Source organism: Theobroma cacao, chromosome 5 (assembly GCF_053813885.1).
Source record: "Theobroma cacao isolate CCN51 chromosome 5, ASM5381388v1, whole genome shotgun sequence".
NCBI lineage: Eukaryota > Viridiplantae > Streptophyta > Magnoliopsida > Malvales > Malvaceae > Theobroma > Theobroma cacao.
In genome coordinates this window covers 896,406-912,376 of record NC_142643.1, presented here as the reverse complement: position 1 = coordinate 912,376, position 15,971 = coordinate 896,406, and the positions used below count along the sequence as shown (strand labels likewise).

Sequence of the window (15,971 nt, the reverse complement as noted above, 5' to 3'; positions counted from 1 at the left end):
TCAGGATGAGGACCAGAAGTGGATTGCTAGTACTATTTAGGAAGCAGAACAGACAAAACCTTGTCTCTTTGATGGACAAAACCTGAAGCTTTTAGAGAGAGAGAGAGTTACAGTTTGGAAACTGGAAGTGATGAAAACCTTGACGAGTTCTTGCTCCAAGGCAATCATTGACAAGCATAGAGATAAAGGGTTGTCTTGTTTTAATGATCTTTCTCTTAACAGAGGTGAAGTATGCTTGTTCCCTTCCAAAAAGCTAGTGAGAATCCGGCTCCTGCGTTTGCTTTCTGTGCAACACAGGCGCCTGCAGCCTGTTTTGTCATCTTCTTCCTTGTCACCAGACTCACAGGCATGTACCCTTTTTATCTCTTTTTGTTTTTCCTTATGATTTCTTCAAGTTTTTGAATGGTTTTGGTTTCTGGAAACTTGAATTCTTGTTGTTTGTTGTTGAGGCAGCTCGTTGCATGATTCCCAAGTTTTCTTTCCAAGTTACTGCTCTTTGCTTTTCTTTTTTCCATGTGATTCTAAGCCAGTGTGGCAGTGACTGCCTTTATAATAATTTAAGGAATATCATGGTCTGGTTCTAAAAAGGAGTTATAGACAATATAATAATCTATTCCTGGTTACATTAACAATTTCTTTCAAATTCAAAAAAAAGATTAACTTGTACTGAAGTTCAGTTTCAATTGGTAAAATTTTCTTCATGTAGGTGGACTTTGAGACAGCAGAAACTCAACCTGCAGAAGAAAGTAAGATCTTGTAGCACTTTTAACTATTTGTTATTATTGAGTATTCTGAGTCATATCTCAACATCTCTGATGCACAGATCCATCAAAGACTGTTCATGTCAAATTCCAGTTACAGAAAGAGTGCTCCTTTGGGGAGCATTTTTTCATTGTAGGTGATCATCCTATGTTAGGCATATGGGATCCTGAGAGTGCTATTCCACTGAATTGGTTAAAAGGACATGTTTGGACTGTAGAGCTGGTAAGGAGGAACTTACGAAGAATGTGAACTATATTCTTGTTGAAGGCTATATTCATGAGATCTCTTGCTTTGTGCTTTGCTTAGGACATACCTGTTGGAAAATCAATCCAGTTCAAATTCGTTCTGAAAACAAGCACTGGGAACCTTTTGTGGCAACCGGGCCCTGATCGGATATTTAAATCCTGGGAGACTGAGAATACAATCATCGTTAGTGAAGACTGGGAAGAAGCTGAATATCAGAAATTAATTGAGGAAGAGCCATCAGCTAATCAAGATGGACCTGTTCTTGATTCAGAGATGGCAATTGTTGCAGAGAACTTGACACCTCCAAAGGAAGAATTAGTTTCTGACATGGAGCTGGTTTCAGAAACTGATAGTATCACCAATCTAGAAAAGGAGCCATTACAAGCATTTTCTGAAGAACTAGCCACTAGCAGTGGTGCTCCTTCACTAGAGGAGCCCTTGGCCATTGTTGCAGAGAATATTAGTTACCCAACTGAAAATTTCGTAGCGAATGTAGATAATGTAGTGCTCGGTGTGAAGAGAACTGACTACCCCAATGATGAAGCTTTGGCTACTTCAAATAAGAATCATTTGGTAGCAGAGGACCTTGGAAATATCGGCAGAGTAGAAACAGTCCAGAACCCAGCAACTGCAGATGTTGAGGGAAATCTGGTTGTACATGAAGGTAGTCCTGTTCTGGTACCTGGCTTGACTCCATTAGATACAGTGTCAACTGAAGAAGCAAATTTGGATGAATATGAGAAGAATAGTATTACTGAGGCATCAATTGAAGTTAATGAAGCTAATTATCAGAAAATGCCAGAGGTAATTGCCTGATGAGTGTGATTCTCTGTCCTTTGTTTTTGCTTTTGCCTCTCTTCCATTTCTGTATTACTGTCACCTAGCAAGAAATAAAAACCTCATTCCCATGTATTAAGAATTCCCATCTTCAAGTTATATGGTTTCAGCTAGTATCTTCTTTTCATGATGTGTAATCAGCAATGCAGCTCTTTCAATGCTCACCAATGAAGTATTGCAGATTAATCACTTAGAAAAATGGCATATAAATCATCACAAACTGGGACAAGAAAAGCCTTAACATACAATAAATCACATCTCCCCTTTCTACTTTCCACACATATACTGATATACAACAAAACTTTGCTGCAGATGAGAATGTTCAATCTAAGATTTAACTCCACTACCTAGACCTAACTCAACTGACATAATTGTTTTGAGTCACCAATGATGCAGTGTTGCATATCCAGTTATTCTAATATATGAAGCCCCAAATGAAGAAGGAAAGCCTTTGCTTCTCAAAGAGGAACAGAATTATCAGTTACTTGCCCAATTTTGACAATCTGTGATGCTGTGATATGTTGCTGAATGCTAATGTGGGATGTACTTTAGAAAGATATCATTAAGACAATATGTGATTCTCCCCTTGCAAAATCTGACATGGCTGTTGCTATTGCAGATGATTTTTTTTTTGTCTTTTCCTATTCTCTAAATTTTTTTAACTGAAACTTAATTATATTCAGTTGGATGAGAAGCAAGAACCTGAAGGTGAACCACAGGAAGAAAAACCAACTGCAGTGTCCAAGGATGAGGAGGAACAGCTTGATAACCGACACATTCAGAGTCGCCAACTAGCCAGAGAACAGCCTGATCCGGATCCTTTTCAAAGTAATGTCTTGCAAAGTGATGTCCAGTGGGGTCGTAAAACACTTAAGAGGCTTCTGAACAGTTTAAGATTTCTATAGCTCATCTAGACTAACACAAGCCTGTTTCCTTCTTGTTTCATTGGTTTTAACTTCTAAAAGTGGCCTGGAAAATAAAGTAGCAGGGTTAGCCATGGTAGTGCTGTTACTATGTACATACAAACTCTGCTTCCTTTATTCTGTTGTTATGTATTCTACTATGTGAGGATCCCTGAATTTTGTATCTGTTTCACAATGTACTGTATTTATACCAAGAGATCATTTACGTATTCTCATAGTAGGACTGCTGCTACAGTTCCATTAGGGTCATATCCTGATGTTCTTAAATCTCAGTTCAAAGGTTCTGTTCGTTTTTTATCTTTCCTTGGCTTGGCTGCAGATATGGTTTGAGAGACCAAATCAATCTTGTTCTATCTCTGCTATTATATGAAGAACATAGCATCATTCTGTTTTTTAACCTTGTTTCAGTAGGTAACCTCGAGACGAGAATTGAAGAAGGCGTACGTCAATGAGTACCTGAATTGCCTGCATCTCCGTGTCCAGCTACTGAGAGACAATCTGTTCAAAATTCAAGCTAGATTCCTACTTGGGAAGGCAAATTTCACATCCTTCAAAGTCCATACGTTTTTAGTTAACTACTCCACCATATGCTTAAACCAGAGCATTACAGTAAGCAATAACTCTCAGAATCTAGTATTCCTGTTTAATAATATAGTATTAATCTTACAACTGGTTTCCAGAAAAAGTATTATTACAATAGAAGATCCTTTAATGACCCTTTTTTCAGTATCATTTTGTTATGATGAAACTATCTGTTCTTTGTTCAATAGTCAATTGATAAACTGGAAATTTGATGCCTGCAACAGGATGAGAACTAGCCCAAATTTTCACCAACAAACCAAGCTAATGTCTTCAACTGATTTTTTACACAATCTGACTTGCTCAATCAGTTTAACTTTTTGGTTAAAATTATTACTCAATATGGTGGATTCCTATTTAGCACCAAAATGCCTCGTTGTATCACAAAAGACCATGAATTTCTCAGAAAAATTCATAAGAAATTAGCTGCCTGACCAAAAAGATTCCTGAGTTCTGCAACATGAATTTGGAGTTGGTACATTTCTGCACAAATATTGTTGGAGAATGAGAGGTGCAGTGTCAAGTAATAACTTTCTGATTTTTTAGTTTTTCTTCCTCATATTCTATGCTGTTTCAACGTATCAGCTCAGTAACTGCGAATGTAAAATGTAACAGATATTGACACAAGATTCCTTCGCGTGTGCACCAGAGTTGACATTAAAAGATAGAGATGCAAAATCTGCTAATTCAAAGCAGAGGAGCGTTTTGATCTGAGCATCAGATAAAAGAAACTAGTTTTGTTCATTGAAATTGTGACATTTACAAAGCTAAAATGACCCCGTTACAACATCTAGGGTAAACCTGTGGCTGCAAACATATACAGAGCAAGGAATAAAAGACCTATCACAAGTACTGCTATATCATCTTACAACAGCTCCGAGCCAAAGGATGGAAAGCAAACAGGAGCTCCGAGCAAACTAGATTCTAAGATATAGTTACAAGAAGAAGATGGAAATTTACACCAACACAGCATATCATTCCCTCCTTTGAGAATTAAGATTGTTCTGCTTGCACAGTTCCTGATATGGGTTAAAATGTTCTTGCCACTTCGAGAACTGCCTTTTCAATGTCTTGTATGCTTCTAATTCCTGTGACATAAAGTTCATGGCAGGAACATCAAACTTCAACTCAATGAGACATAGATCATCAAATAGTTCCAGCCCAACATTAGCCATTGTGACACTAGAATCAGCCTCCTTCTCATGCACTTTGGTAATCATGGTAATAAATTTCTCATCTTTATACATATGGTTTCCCTGCAGTTGACCAGTGCTAGATGGCTCACCTCCCACTGGATGATATAAGAAGAACGGTTTTGGCCTTTGAGAGTCCAACCACATCCCATCTCTGTCATCAGCAAGAGAGATGGCTTCGTCATTGTCAAGCAAGCTAGAATCTGATACAGCCATTTCTGCAGCAACCTGCATGACTTCATTGCACCGAAGGCCAAGTTCCACCTCTGATGAATATTCACACATGTTCTCCGAATCAGGACAGCCATTACGAAACTCATGAAGAGTAAGTAGAACAGGAAGGGGAAGAACAGGACCCACAAGTGAATCATCAGGCCACACTTTATGTGACCACTTAGTGCTGCAGCATGAGGGCTTCCTTAATAGGAAAGGAGGTAACTGAGGTAGGTCTGGAACAACTGAAAATTTCAAAGGCATTGTATTGTCGTCAAACGGTGCATCAAATAGGTCAGAGTAGCCAGAGAAAGCCAGTAGTAAAAGTTCCAAAGGTAAGGTTGCCCACATTTGCCTTGAAGCAACTTCACATATGCTTGTTGGCGAGCTAATGTCATTGAAAACAATGGCAAGTGGAGGAGAGGACCTGAATCGACCAAATCCACAGACCTTCAACTTCTCACACAAAATTTCATGAAAGTCTAGACCAAAAGATTCCTTCTCCAAAGGACCCTTGCAAGACTTCATCTTGGAATCTAGGACTTCAGCAACATTTCCATTCAAATACCCACGAAGATAGTCAAGATTCAAATACTTAAATTTTTTAGGAAATTTGTATTCATCATCACCAAAAGAGTACAGTAAGCTATCCTCAAAATTCAACAATGGTTCTCTGTGACCTACATCTAATTTCTGCACCAAATCCCAAGAGGCACAATATCTTTGAGTTTCAATCTTTCCCGAAGACATTAGCCTAATCAAAGTAAAACCTCCAAATTCATCAGACTCGCACACCAATTCAGAGATATCCCTATTCAAAATTCCAAATCCCAGGACAATATCTTTCTTCTGCTGCCAATCAACCCATTCAGGAAGAGCACCCTTTGAAAATTCTTCTCTAACAAGACAACTTCCACAATGACACTCTCGACTTGACAACGAGAGATCTGAAGGAAGATCCCACGCCAAAAATGGTTTGCAGAACTTTGCAATCTCCGAAGCAGTGGATCCTTCACTGGCTGGAGAAGGGCCATAACAGAACAGCCTAAACTCACAATTCCAAAACGATCCCAATATTATGCAAAAACCTGATTCAGTTGCCCAGTGGTACCTATCATCCCTTGATTGTGATCTCAATTCTGATAACCTAAACACATGAATATAGCATGGATTATCAAGATTATGAGCCCAACGCAACAGTGGCATCATTGGTTTACGCACATCACAAAGCACCAGTAGACTACGGGAAGCCAAAACAAATTGAAACCCATCAGCTCCTGCTCTAGAAAACGCTAGGAACTGATCCTCTTCATCGACAGTATATGGGCTCAACATCTCAACCTTAGCTAAACAAATTACGTTACATTGGTCAAGCCTATTATCAACTAAAAAGACAGCATCTGAGCGGGCAACAATCAAAATCCTAGGATGCCAACTAAACTCAACACCCAACCATTTATAATTCTCTGAACCACTCGAATCATTCCATAAAACTCTCAATTTATTCCCTTTAAAATAGGCATTGGGTATTTGACAGTTAACATCAGACTCTAAATCAAAAAAGAACAATGCACCATTCTCTAACAAAACCATACTTTCTTGAGGTAAATGTGGACTGAAACAAGCACTGACAATCGAGGAACTCTTGAACAACTTACAACCTAAGTAATCCAAAGCAGGGCTTTTGCTAGACTTAACAAATTTAACAGAATACCAATGAACAGAATACAAAGTACAAGCCATTAAATACCCAACAACAGAATCACCTGAATTTTCCTCGAAATCGTCATCGTCAACTGGGCTCACCAAAATCCTCAGTATTTTGTGATTGCAGTGGTTGTGTGAAATCAAGATGTCACCATCCCGATCACCCAGAAACTTGAAATCGTTGTCCTGGACGTGAACAGCGAAGAACCCAATTCTGTCATGGTTGGCGCCAGTTGTGAAGAAGACGACAGCAATGTTTTGGTCGGGGCAGTGGAGAAGGTGGAGGCGATTATGCGATAAAAAGGACGAAGAAGCGGCGTCATCATAGAAGGACTCGAGGCCGAAGCGGGAAGCAATAGAGGAAGAAGCGGAGTAAGGGACAGAAGAAGTGGAGAGGAATCGAGAGAAAGAAAGGCGAGAAGGAGGAGGATGGAGGGGAGGGAAAAGAGAGGGAGAAGAGAAAAGGGTCTTAGGAAGGGTTCTGGGTTTTGGGATGAAGAAAAGAGGACCAGGCGAAGCAGAAGAGAGGAGAAGCGGCGGGTCCAAGGATTTGCCTATGGGGAAATAAGATTTCCACTCCTCTGATAACTCCATCCTTGTTCTGGATTACGGCGGAAACCTGAGACTGAGGGAAAATTTCCAGTGCCTTCACAATTTACGGCAATTTTTGAATCAAATTGTTCAAAATTTCTTAACTGTATCGTTAATTCCACTAAGTGTGATATCTTCAACCAATGTATTGGAAATTAACAAACATTCTTTCAATGAATTTTCTTTTTCTCTGGGCAGAGTAAACAGTTTGAATAATATCACCACCCAGTGCATTGGAAATTAATTATATAATATTAATTACTCCTACATTTAACATAAAAATAGTAAATAATATCATCACTCTAGGTATTAAAAATTAATAAATTATCTACTAATTATTATTTTTATAATTTTGACAAACAAATTTAATATATAATAATTCACACTTATAAATCTAAAAATCATCTCTCATTTACTCGAAATTATTCCTTACTCGTCAAGTCATTAACGCAAATTTTCTCACTTATTCTTCACGCATCAAGTCACTCCACATACTTCATCCATTGAAGCACTAACTATAGCATTGAAATTGAATAAAATTTAACTCTAATATTATTTTATCACGAAACCATTATTGCATCTTCAAAAAACTTAATCTTAATCTATCAAGACGGGCAGAGTTACAGGCTTATAAAACCAAAACTGATTTTTTTACCTATTCGATATAAGATTTCGTAACGGAAATACTTCCTAAAAGACTTTTTAAAGTTATTAGGTATAGCTAAAATGGAATTAGCAAATATCAAACTTACAATAAAATGGGATTAGAACTCATAATTTTTTAGATGAACGATTGATTGATTCTAGCACAGGGAAATTTTAACCGTTGGATCAGGTTAAGAAACTAGTCTTGATCATTTATATAGTGATATTTTATATGCTAAGATGACCGATTACAAAGCAGTAAATAACAGGGCAAAATGACAAAAAAAAATAAATTGCCCATATATCCAGAGGAGAAGTAAAAGGGAAGGAAGAGAAACTATTCACCCCAGCATTAGTTAACTCCAACCCTGGAAAAGAAGATTGGAATCTGCACATCTGCTATGCTAATAAAATTATGTGTAGTCTCGAAACCTTCTGTCCAAAATCATTACTTCCGATTTCTCATGGCTTTTCATGAAATCGGATGCTCATTTTTCGGTTGCCGTGAGGATGATAGACTTCGTAATCGACGCAGAACTTCTTCCTTTGATCGTTTGCTTGGCATGGATTCGGACGATCTGGTAATAATCAGAAATAATCAAATGTAAGGAAGTAGAACATCCATTTTTAAGAATCAAGCTCAAAATTTGATACTCGTTTTTATTAGATAGAAACTAGCATGACATGAAAAGGCGAAGCCCTTTCAGGATTTCGAAAGGTTCCATTCAAAACCTAGCATGATACGTATGGTGTAAAAGTAAAAGCCCTGCAGACCATGAGGTATGAACCAAAAACACCCGATATGAAGAAGCTTCTATGAGTAGAAATGGCATTTGAGAAGTACATGCCCCTAGAATGCAAAACCAAAACAAGACGCAGAATATGACACTCAAATCAATCAGACTCAGTCAGAACTTGGCAGGGTGAATCCTATTTTCCATAAAATTTCCAGGGTGAGGACCTGAATACATCCTTCAAAGTTCAAACAAGAGAGACAGAGAGATATAATACTTTCAAAGCCCCTTGACATCAGCCCCTTCTTATGTTACCTTGGTGAATTGGCACGCTTTTGCACTGGCTGATTTACAAGGCTGGATGAATTACTCCCGGGTTCAACATCAGCAACCTGAAATTTATTTATCAATTAACAAGTGGTTAATCTGTGCCAGTGGAAATGACTAAATGCAACAGATCATTCAGGAAAAGAATAATTAAAAGAATAATTTTTATAATCAGCATTCTAAAACCTGATTTTGAGTGTTAAGAAACTTAGTCCTCCAATTCTGCCCCAAGCAAAATCAGATGAGGTAATAAACACTCTTCAAGGAAGTACATTAATCACCTCATTTTGCTTGCAAACTCATTAACAGGCTTGCTCATAACAATTAATTACCAGATGAACTAAAAAAAAGAACATAGAAATCACATTTAGCAAAATTGTCTCCTAAATATCAACTTTTAAGAGAGTGAATAAATAGGTGAAAGTATTAATTGGGAGTACTTGGATAACGGGTAGAAACTAGGGACTGACCACCAAGTCCTTACCTCTTAAAAACGATAAATTGAGCCAGTTAAGGCAGCAGTAGCAGACATGAAGCCAACTCACTCTCCTTTCAGTGTTATAGCTCTCACATCTTGGTGCAATGCAAAATCCAAAGAGGAGTGGTTTCTCTCCAGATAACCACTACCTCTAATCTGGAAATTTCTTGCCCACATACCCTTTATCCAAGCATCACCTTTTTTAAACAAAGAAATCAAATCAAGTACTGAAAGCATCATCAGGAATCCCCACCTCAGAAGTACTATCTTTGGGCAACCCATCTTCTCTAAGTGCTTCACTTGATGCAGGATTCACGTCCCACAGAAATCCATTTTCAGTTCCAAGAGAAAGTTTATTGAAATCTCTATCCACAGCTCCTGAACGAGGTGCTATATATGCTAAATATTTTTCTGAGATGCCATGTAAAAAACTAGTCAGTTCCTTCCTGCACCTTTGCTCAGTGTCATAGTTGAGAAAACCACAAACAACCAGAACAAGACATAAAGGAATCATTGCAATCTCATGATGCACCCATATTATACCAATAGCATGTTATTCACCAATATATGATGTATGTAACCATGTATATCCATAACTCCATAAAGCTCCAAAAAGATTTAAAATTTTAACTCCTTCCAGCTAAAACTCAATACCACAGAGACACGACTCATAGGACCTTCGAAAAAGTTCAAAATGACTCGTTGAAAAAGTTTAAAAGAAAATAAATCATCTTATAGACCAAGGTCCTTAGTCTCAGTCATTCATGTTAATATCAATCATATCTAAACTAAGACACATGCTTCCCTCAGTCTTGAAACAAACAAAGTAACTCTTAAAATAACAAGAACTGCAAGGAAAATGAACAAGAGTAAGCTCACCTGCCAGGTTATGAAGAGCAAGCTCAGCAGCTTGTTGCTGAGCATCCTTCCTTGTCTTGCCCATTCCAACACCAATCTTCTCACCGGTGAATAAAACCTAAATAAAATAAGCCAGCAAGATGAGCTGGTTTCTCAAAAGACATAAAACAGATTACACAAACTACAATTAGAGAGGGAAAAGAAAACAAGGGAACAAAGAGCATTTTTGCAAGCCAATTTCAGGAAGAAATACATGCTGATACATAAAAACTAACAAAGCAATTTCCCAATTCAAGAAAACACAAACATAGTTGAAAAATCAGATCAATCCAGAAGAAATTCGTAAATTAGTAGCAAGGAGATAGAGCTTTCACTGACCTCAACAGAAAATTGCAAATCCTTACTCGTGCTTACCACAGTCCTGAACTCAACCTTTAGAGGACAAATTGTTTTTTTAAAAAACAGGAAGGATTAAGCAAGGCAATTAAGCTTAAGTATAAATAAACTTGAACCTAACAAATTGTACCTTCGAACCACATCTTCGTCCAATTTCTTGTAGAACACTTATTGATAAATGGGAGGGTAGAAGATTCAATTTTCCACCTTCAGTGGAAGACACATGATTCTGAGTTCCGCCAATCTCTGCAAGAGATTTCAAACAATAATTAATTGAAGATAGGGCCAAACCTCTAAAACAGCCTTTACTCCAAACACTAATAACAACACATGTGCATTCCAAATCTTGGAACCATGTTATTATCCCACAAGATTTAAATTAACACAACAATACACAAAGGCTTTTCTACAGGTCAATTCAACTCTTCTACCAATTTTGGTCTTTTAGACAACTTTTTTATTTATACATGTCTTTATATAATTTCATGAGCATATCGACCTTCAATACTTATATTCCATAACTTATCCTCCATGCGTAGCACTTCTGTTTACTCAACACTCAAACTACTTTACTAAGTAATAGATTCAGAAGACCACAAGCCTGCTTTCCATAGCATATCATGCAACCATTGCCAGACATGAGATGGAGTAAGAGTGATAGCTTCACATACCTGATAAATGACCTGCAGGCGGAACATTCTGTTTTTGAGTATCAAGTCCAGCATGTGCCTGAATATGTAAAATTAGAAAAGATATCCTCAATGATGCACACAGGTTATATGAGGTAAATCTGAAGGAATTTTGAACAAACCTCTTCAACTTTCACTTGGGATGCATGTGATGGTAAGCCAGTGGAAACAGAACCTGGTGCACTATGAGAAAATGGATTCTGATTTCGCAGTTTATCAGATTTTGTTGCATCAAATTCTTGAGCAGAGCCTGATGATCGATCATTTAGATGTGCTTTATTGTTGTCTTCTTCCACCAACCAACCTCCCTGAGGCAGTATTGATGATGAAGATATCTGTGCAGGTACTTTAGATAGGAGTGGAGGTTGGACTGAGCTCTGGTTCCTTAAGTCTAAAGTCTGTTTTGAGCCAAGGGCTCTTCTCTTCATGTCATAATCACTATCAATAGTGTTGCTCTCTCTTCTTACAGAAGCTCCAAGTAAGGTGGGAGCTGAAAGCAGACCAGGAGCTCCAAGCAAACTAGGTTCTAAGATACAGTTAAAAACAAATAATAAGGCAGAATATACTCCAACCCAGCATATCATGCCTTCAATTCAAAATAAAATAATATTAAAAAAATGAAACCCATACTCTGAGAAGGCAATGGTGCTGTCAAAGATGCAGGACCAACAACATTGGGAACAATTGCAACAGGTGGCTGAGAGGTTTCATACCTCAACTCAGGGTTATTCATTACTAGATGCGTGGAAGAGTCCGAAACATGCTTCTCCTCCTGAAGGAACTATAGATATTATAATAATAAAAATTAAGCAAAACACATAATACAAAATAATCAAAAACTCAATATGACACATGCACATCAATAGGAGCAACTGAAAAGAATGATTAAAGCCAAAAGATGATAATTTACCACATAAAAGCCCCGCATGTATAGTTTATCACTCATTTTTAGAGCATATGTTCAATTAAAATCTCATGCCAACGGACCAAAGTCCTCCACATAAATTCATATTTGTTTACCATATAATTACCCAAAACTTACCAATTGATTCAGTCTCCGCTCAACTTCAACTCCATTCATTCCTTCACTGATAGGCGCACCACCATTCCCGTTTGGAGCAAAACCAGCATCCTGCAAAGTAGTAACAAGTAAATGCTTCAAATACAACTAGAAACTGCAAGTTTCTCACAATTAATTAATCATCAAATATTGTCAATTTAAGTACCTCTAACATCAAGTGATTGCTCACATCAGGAGCAAGAGGCAGGTTTACCACCTCATCTTCATAAAAAACTTCAGATATTTTCCTTATTACATTCTCATCAAACTCTCTGGATAAAAAGTAGCATTAGAAATTAGAAATGCAATCATGAGAGGATGGTGAGGATGGATAGCCATCTACAAAGATTTGACCATTCAAAATTAACAGCTTACTTGAAAAACAAACCCCTGACATTGCATGCAACATTTCTTGCTACACAGAGAACAGGAACTGCATTTGCTGTCTAATAAAGAGGGGAGAAAATTTGGCAAATAAATCAGGAATAAAAAAATCATATCTCAATAACTTGATTTACAAAAGGAATAGCATGTACCTCTGCCTGAGGAGCATAATACGGAGCAAAAGGAGGAACTACGTGAACTCGAGGTTGATCCTTATCCTCCCAGACCTTTGAACGGTCATCAATTACCATTGCCATCTGTGGATGGCACTTGCCATCTCGGAACACATTTAGCAAAGATTTCCTAGAACCTGCAAAATTTAAAACAAAAGGACATAAGAAATTTGCTAAAATAGATGGCAAGGTGGGTACCAACAAGAAAGGAAGACTACCTACTACTACAGGTTTATTCATTATTTGAAGCATCGGTTTTTATATATTAGAAAATCAAGAATCAGAAACTTAATTTCCACAAAATAGCAGAATAACTTTCTGAAACTTCATATTCAGCATGATAAAGCATCAAGACCCAAGTACAAAAGAAAATATTAAAATTATTAGAGACTTGCCGGATTTAACACAAACAACACGGTCCAGGAGTTGCTTTGAGCCTATCAGGTGTGCCTCTGGATCAAGAAGCCTCCACATCTCTAAGGCATAATCTCTTTCAGCCATGGTACAAACATAAACTTCAAAGCGTTTTCGTCCTTTTGCAGTCAAATAACTTCGCAATTCCTCCCATGCAGGACGTAACCTCACAAGCACACTGGTATCACGAATCTGAACAAAGAAAACTATTCATAAATGAGAGATAACATACACAGCATTATATTTCAAACAGATGCCATATATCCATCCAATTTTCTGTAGAAATGTTTCAAAGAACACTAATTGTAGACATTCACATTAAAAATTCATTTCTACATCATTGAAATCACAGTAAGTTTAATTTACTACACTAAAACCGGTTTTGTAAGCACAGAAATGGGTTCAATTAAATTGATAGTGATCCACAACCAAAATCCATTCCACTCGGTAGATTCCAATTCAAATTGTATCCTCTTTAAAGTAAGGCATTGAACAAATCAACTATTTCTCTATTCATCACAAATCCACACAATCGCAAAGAATCATCAAAATCATAGTCTAATAAACACAAATCCATTAATACACAATCAACTACATCAACAAAATACATGGCACGAACTTTCTCTAACCTCAGGATTGATACGAGTAAGAACAATATTCCTCTCCTGCAACCTAATCACAGGCCGAACAACTTTCTCATGGCCATCAGACAAAGGAGGAACCTCTTCCATTTGAACCTTAAACATTTTTCCATTATCCACGACGCAATCACTCTCCGTGTACTGCTTCAACAGCATCCGGTCATCTATATACCTTCTTAATTCAGCCGACATCCCCAAATGCCGAATCGTATCAGTCTCCCGCGCAAGCCAACCCCTAAGAGCTTCGATTCTATCCTCAAACGACTTCATTGTGTTCGCGACAATCAGCGTTTCGTCCAGATCAAAAACAATCGCTAGGCACCTTAAATTAAGCATTCCTAAGCAGGAATTGTACAGTCCTGTAGGAACCGAAAAGCACCAAAAGCACGGAAACTTCTTTTGTTTACTCGGCATTGGCACTAAGTGAACCTCCTCATCTCCAACCAAAACCACCGCCGTCTGAAAAAAAAAATAAACACAGTCGAAAATAACTAATTAAATTAAATTAAAAAAAAAAAACTAAAATGTCAACAACATTTCGAGTTTAACGAAACCTTCAATTCGTAAAAGCAAGAGGCGTGGAGGTGAATCAAATGCGGTTGTTCGACAGGGGAAGAGGATTCGAGCTTGCAACGAACGGGGAATGAGGAAACGGTGTGGAGAACGGAAAGAGGAATGCATCGTTCGCTGGGTGGGGAGATGTGGTGGATTCGAATTTCGTTGTTTGGGAACTGGAAATTCGTGTCCGAGACAGGGATAGTGTCCAGTTCTCCCAAACAAACGTCTCCGTGATAGACCACCGATTTAAACCCTAAACGACTCATTAAAGGAACAAAAATAAATCCCACCTCGATTCGGGAATAAGGAGTTTAAAGAGAGGAAATTTCCAAGGATGGATGGCAAAACAGTAAATGTACGGATACTTGGGGCGAAAGATGGAAATTTTTATGTTCCTGCTCCTCTTCTCCCTCTCTCTCTCTCTCTCTTCGTTTCTCGCTCAGCATTCTCCCTCTCCCTCTCTCTCTAACCTACACGGGATTTTTAAAACAAGGAGGGGCTGGTCCTCTATTTATAGGCGAGATGATCTCTTTATTTCAATAGGCATCGCGTTTGGATAAAATTTCGAAAATACCAGGATGTACGGTCGTGCCTTTGGGCAGCGAAACTGCGAATGTAATAGATCATCATGATTAAGTTCTTAACTGGTACAAGGGACGGTGGGACCACGTTGTACACGTGGCATTAAATATGGCTCCTGATTCTGGACACCGCTTTGACACCGTTGATCCTCGTGTTTTGATCTTCGTGTTTGGAATGGTGTCATAGACATTGGCTAAAAAATAATTAAAATACTATTTTTTTAACAACAAATATTTCATTTAATGCATTATGTCACCTAAAGAAAAAATTAATCTACTTAAAGTGGAACAAAATAACCAATTTTATTGAAGTTTAAAAAATTTTTCTAGTTTCTTTTGTATATATACCTCAAAATAAAAATATTGAAATGTACAAAAATAAAATAAAATATTGGACAATAAAGTGTTCTAGTTTTACCATATGATGATTGGTTTAAGGAGTTTGGTATAATGCTTCAATATTTGATTTTTTTTCTTTTTTTCGTATAGTTTATCAAAAGCAAATTTTGCTTCAAATCATAAAAATGCAATGAAATTTAAGTCAAAATCATATATTTTAAATAAAATATAAATTTTATAGATACAAAGCTACTTAGTTTGTTTTGTTAAGATAGTTACAAATATAGATCACACAATGAAAAATGTCTGGTATACAACCAAAAATTTTTTTATTTTAGTTAAATCGAAGTCAAAATCATATTTTACCATTGAAAGTCTTAACTTCTATTTATCCGTTAAAAAATAATGAATTTTTCATTTAATATTTTTTATTATCATTCACATTAATTGCTCTATCAAGTGATTTTATGTTCACGTGGTAATAATTTTTTAAAAAATTTTACTTTGTCATGTGGACATGACCAAGTGGTAGAGTAACTAATACGAAATATCAAGTGAGATATCTTTTTTTTAAAAAAAAAAAAAGAGATATACTTATCTTTTAATATATTAATGATCAAAATAATGCTAATATTTTAAAAAT

At 37.1% G+C, this 15,971-nt stretch overlaps 3 protein-coding genes across 5 annotated transcripts; 1 reads left to right on the top strand and 2 right to left on the bottom strand.

Annotated features, from left to right (window-relative positions):
- Positions 1-22: 22 nt before the first annotated feature.
- Positions 23-2,977, top strand: LOC18597564 (Carbohydrate-binding-like fold). The gene is made up of 5 exons (XM_018121662.2): positions 23-346; positions 707-746; positions 824-984; positions 1,069-1,812; positions 2,529-2,977. The coding sequence occupies exons 1-5, from the start codon at positions 131-133 to the stop codon at positions 2,748-2,750; spliced, it is 1,383 nt and encodes a 460-aa protein (XP_017977151.2). The 5' UTR covers positions 23-130; the 3' UTR covers positions 2,751-2,977.
- Positions 2,978-4,069: 1,092 nt separating this feature from the next.
- Positions 4,070-7,755, bottom strand: LOC18597563 (TATA box-binding protein associated factor RNA polymerase I subunit C). Its single transcript, XM_088806831.1, has 2 exons — positions 6,520-7,755; positions 4,070-6,099 (listed from the first exon to the last, which is right to left on the bottom strand). The coding sequence occupies exons 1-2, from the start codon at positions 7,052-7,054 to the stop codon at positions 4,322-4,324; spliced, it is 2,313 nt and encodes a 770-aa protein (XP_088662957.1). The 5' UTR covers positions 7,055-7,755; the 3' UTR covers positions 4,070-4,321.
- Positions 7,756-7,887: 132 nt separating this feature from the next.
- CPL2 (carboxyl-terminal domain (ctd) phosphatase-like 2) lies at positions 7,888-14,903 on the bottom strand. Of its 3 annotated transcripts, none has more exons than XM_007026684.3 (16): positions 14,405-14,902; positions 13,839-14,309; positions 13,191-13,401; positions 12,775-12,932; positions 12,614-12,684; positions 12,405-12,510; positions 12,221-12,310; positions 11,809-11,959; positions 11,301-11,704; positions 11,161-11,218; positions 10,620-10,735; positions 10,472-10,525; positions 10,115-10,211; positions 9,489-9,646; positions 8,746-8,822; positions 7,888-8,274 (listed from the first exon to the last, which is right to left on the bottom strand). In XM_007026684.3, exons 1-16 carry the CDS (start codon positions 14,672-14,674, stop codon positions 8,169-8,171), a joined length of 2,598 nt encoding a protein of 865 aa, XP_007026746.3. In that variant the 5' UTR covers positions 14,675-14,902; the 3' UTR covers positions 7,888-8,168. The 3 variants fall into 3 exon arrangements, 2 of the variants coding, with proteins under 2 accessions (XP_007026746.3, XP_007026742.3); XM_007026680.3 differs by having other exon boundaries at positions 11,809-11,950; XR_016026441.1 differs by lacking the exon at positions 7,888-8,274 and adding an exon at positions 9,242-9,415 and having other exon boundaries at positions 8,744-8,822; positions 14,405-14,903.
- Positions 14,904-15,971: the final 1,068 nt, after the last annotated feature.